The sequence below is a fragment of the Leiobunum rupestre genome, chromosome 7, assembly GCF_980474605.1.
Source record: "Leiobunum rupestre chromosome 7, qqLeiRupe1.1.hap1, whole genome shotgun sequence".
Taxonomy (NCBI): domain Eukaryota; kingdom Metazoa; phylum Arthropoda; class Arachnida; order Opiliones; family Sclerosomatidae; genus Leiobunum; species Leiobunum rupestre.
Window position 1 is genome coordinate 7,817,645 of NC_143390.1, and position 4,094 is coordinate 7,821,738.

Consider the following 4,094-nt stretch of genomic DNA (forward strand, 5'->3'; position numbering starts at 1 on the left):
AAGAAATAGACGTGTCGTTTACTACAAAAGGCTTAGAGAGTTTCGTCACAGATATACCTGTTTCTGCAGATTCAAGGGAAATAGATTTTCCGACACCTAATCCTTTAACGGCTACGAAGACGGATTTGAAAAATTACGTCACAGATCCTGGTTTATGGTGTATTAAGGATAACGACACCTTGGAATACTGGATTCGGCAAGGACCAACTTCATGCCAGAACATTGATTGCGACTTTTCTAACTCATGCAGACTATATGTCGAAGTCGGAGGACAGAAAACTATGTCACGCTATTTATCTAAATAGGTTTTCAATCGTGAATGGCGAGATGGTTAAAAGGGAATGGCTACTTTATTCACTTTTTCAAGGTCGTGTGTACTGCTTTGTGTGTCGTCTTTTGTCCAAGAAAGAATCCCCATTTGCAACATCTGGATTTAATGACTGGAAACACTGCATTTATATAGAGGCACATGAAAATTCAGAAGAACATCGCAACTGCATAACAGCTTATTTGATAAGACAAAGAAATCGGAACTGTGGATTCCATATTAACTAAACATCATCGTTCAGAACAAGAATACTGGTATAAAGTGCTAACACGTGTGGTTTCTGTCATTCGCTTTCTAGCGTCAAGGGGTTTGCCGTTTCGTGGTGATAACCAAACAATTGGATCAACCAAAAATGGTAACTTTTTAGGTATTCTAGATCTTTTGAGCGAGTTTGACCCTTTTTTAAACGAGCATTTAAAATTGTACGGAAATCCAGGAAAGGGTCACACGTCATATCTTTCAGCAAATATTTGCGAAGAATTTATAGAAATTATGGGGCAAAACGTTCTTAGTGCTATTCTAGATGAATTAAAAATATCGAAGTACTATTCTATAAGTGTTGATTCAACTCCGGATATAACCCATATTGATCAACTTTGTTTTATCGTCCGGTACATGCGAGGAAGTGCAACTGTGGAGCGTTTTCTCAAGTTTATACCTATATTTTCCCATAAATCAAAGGATCTAGCCGACACGGTTGTGGATTTCTTAGACAAGAACGATATACCGTTATCGAACTGCCGTGGTCAATCCTATGACAACGCCTCAAATATGGCTGGGCGATATACTGGTTTACAAGCACGAATACGTCAGTTAAATGAGTACGCCATCTATGTTCCTTGCGTTGGACACAGCTTAAACTTAGTAGGATTAAAAGCAGCAGAGTGTTGTCAACAATCTGTAAAGTTCTTTGACTTTGTTCAACGTTTATATTCATTTTTCTCGGCATCTACACATCGATGGAATATTCTAGTATCATCTTTAGGAAAGAATCTTGTGGTCAAACGTCTGTCGGACACGAGGTGGTCTGCTCACTTTGATGCTGTACATGCCTTGCTTCAAGGTTACGAGAAAATTAGACACGCATTGGGTTCTTTATCAGGTGACATGGACCAAGATGTAAACGCGAGGAGAGAAGCCGTAGGATTACAGAAAAAAATGGATAAATTGGAAAAGATATTTCTAACAATTCTTTGGAACGATATTCTCGAAAAAGTAAACAAAACAAGTAAGGTCTTGCAATCGGAAGATATGAATATACTTACTGCTACAAGTCTTCTTGAGTCTCTGAAATCATATCTCCAAGAAATTAGAAATACATTTATTGAATATGAACTGAAGGCCAAAAATCGGTGTCCAGATTTGGATTACAGTGACGTGAACCGAAGGGAACCAAAACGAAGTGTACGTATAACCGCGTATGATGGACCAGAAAAAGAGACCGTTCTACATAAAAGTGAAAAGTTTAAGGTGGAAAGTTTCCTCCCTGTTCTGGATTCTCTGAAGTCTGACCTGGAAAAACGAGCTGAAGCTTATTCAACGATTGGAAATCTGTTTTCGTTCTACAACTTCTGATGAACTGATGGAAAAGTGTAAACATTTGGCTAATGTTTATCATGAAGACATTGAGTATAAAGACCTTTTAAGTTAATGCAATCATTTGAAGCACTACACTGACGAAAATTGTAAGACTATTAATGATTTATACCGAAAAATAATTTTTGACGACTTACAATCAGTTTTTCCGAATGTTGAAATTGCCCTCAGAATTTTCATGTGCATGATGGTGACTAACTGTTCTGGCGAACGCTCGTTCTCAAGATTAAAACTTATGAAGACTCCGCTAAGAACTACTATGGGCCAACAGCGTTTGAACTGTCTTGCTCTAATTTGTTTGGAAAGTGACCTTTTAAAATCCATTGACTTTAATCCTATTATACAGTCATTCTTTGCTAAGAAATTTCGCAGATGTCACGTTGATGTAAAATAAAAATGTACTTTCAAAAGTTACTGTACAAGGTGACTCTATTTAAATTGTACCATTAAGATATTAAATTAAGTACCTTCTCTAACCAGGGTAAATATAAAACAAAGACTGTTGGTTGACGATAGACTTCGCACTGGAGGTTAGAACAAGTGAAAAATATCTAAAAATGGTAGAAAAATCCATCTAAGTATGTAGGAGGGGGGAAGCTAAACCCTAACAAATTCAGAAAAATTAAAAACGTCGAGAAGAACTCTGACCGATAGGTCTTCGAGTAGGTTAATTTTCGAATTGGAGGTTAGAAACTTGGTTGGGCTTATTGGGGGCCCCCGCGCACCGCTTTGCCCAGGGGCCCCCAATCTTGTAAAGACGGCCCTGCTAAAACGTTCCTACGCTCCTGAAATGAGAAGCGGAAGCGAAGGCAATGTCTCGCCCAAACTTGAAAGTACATCATCCCCACCCTCCATCTTGAAAAGATGAAACCGTGTTAATTTTCAAACAGAAGATTTAATTTTTACCTTACTTTATTGAATAAACAAATAACGCGCTTACGTTAGTTTCCTACGAGAGAATAGTAGCAATAATTATTTAACATTAAGTCATCTAGATCGTGATTATGGTCGGACTTGGGAGTTTGAACTCCAGACTTACAAGTTCTACCAGAGCCTTTGTTTTTAATGCTCCAGCCGCGCTGATTGCCGTGATTTATCTTAATCGTTTCACTTAGGGCTTAAAGCCATTTTAAGCGTTTTATATATTTGACATGCAAGTACGTGTTAAATCTAATTGTAGAAGGCGAAACATGTTAGCCCTAACTCCAGATGGCGATAATCGCGACTCGGCCTTAGTGATTATAAGGGAGCCCAAAAACAGTTTCGCGGGAGGACCCCGAACCCATAGCTACGTCACTGAGAAAGCTACTATTTTTAAAATTGTAAAGCCCGCATTTGCATCCGCAAATGTAGGCTTTGTCCCTAACAGTATTTCACTTTACTTCTGAGAGTTATCTCGTTGTTTTGGGCCAATGCTGCTCGTGAAGGTAGGGATGGCTCATCCTCGCTCGCGCCGTCCCATTATACGCAATATTTTACCAACCTTGGCGCCGTCCACCTTCGGAATTCTCCGAAAATGGCGACCTCTGACCCGAAGGGTTAAGAGCGGGGTAAAGTTACCGGTGACGCTAACTATTGCACCACAGTGAGTCCGCAAAGATTTCTTGGCGGACTTTCTCCTCCAGCCAATTAGGTTGGAGACCGGTAGCGTCATCCGAGGGGCCCGCTATATAAGGGACGTCGGGACAATGGATTTATCTCTCTGGGTTACGGACTCCGACCTAACCAGTCATATCTTTTATATTATCTCTTCTAGAAAAAGTTTGTTTAGTTGCCATGATTTGTTATCCTTGGTAAATATATATATGATTAATAAAGGTTGTTTTATAGTGTAACTCTCGTACATGGTTTAAGACATAAGCCGACAGTTTCCAGGCTTCACAAAATATAATTTATCAAAAACAAATTTTATATTAAAAATAAATAAATGTGGTGGATTTTATATCTCTTTAACTTCATTTGAATTTCTTGTGTATCTAACTTTAATTATTATTAAACACACTAGAACCGTATAGGAACCGGAACCGATCGGTTTTAAATTTTGAGAACCGGAACCGATAAAAAAATGTTTAAGAACCAAAACCGGTTTCCCCTTTCTATAAAAGCTTGTAGAGGTTAACGGAAATAGTAAATGTAAGGAGCTGTTGCTCACGTGGCATGAAGGGCTCTC

The 4,094-nt window shown here is 38.7% G+C and overlaps 1 protein-coding gene across 1 annotated transcript; it reads left to right on the forward strand.

Annotated features, from left to right (window-relative positions):
* The first annotated feature begins 820 nt into the window (after nucleotides 1-820).
* Nucleotides 821-1,903, forward strand: LOC149934332 (zinc finger MYM-type protein 6-like). The gene has a single exon (XM_090153421.1). It carries the CDS (start codon nucleotides 821-823, stop codon nucleotides 1,901-1,903), a length of 1,083 nt encoding a protein of 360 aa, XP_090009547.1.
* Nucleotides 1,904-4,094: the final 2,191 nt, after the last annotated feature.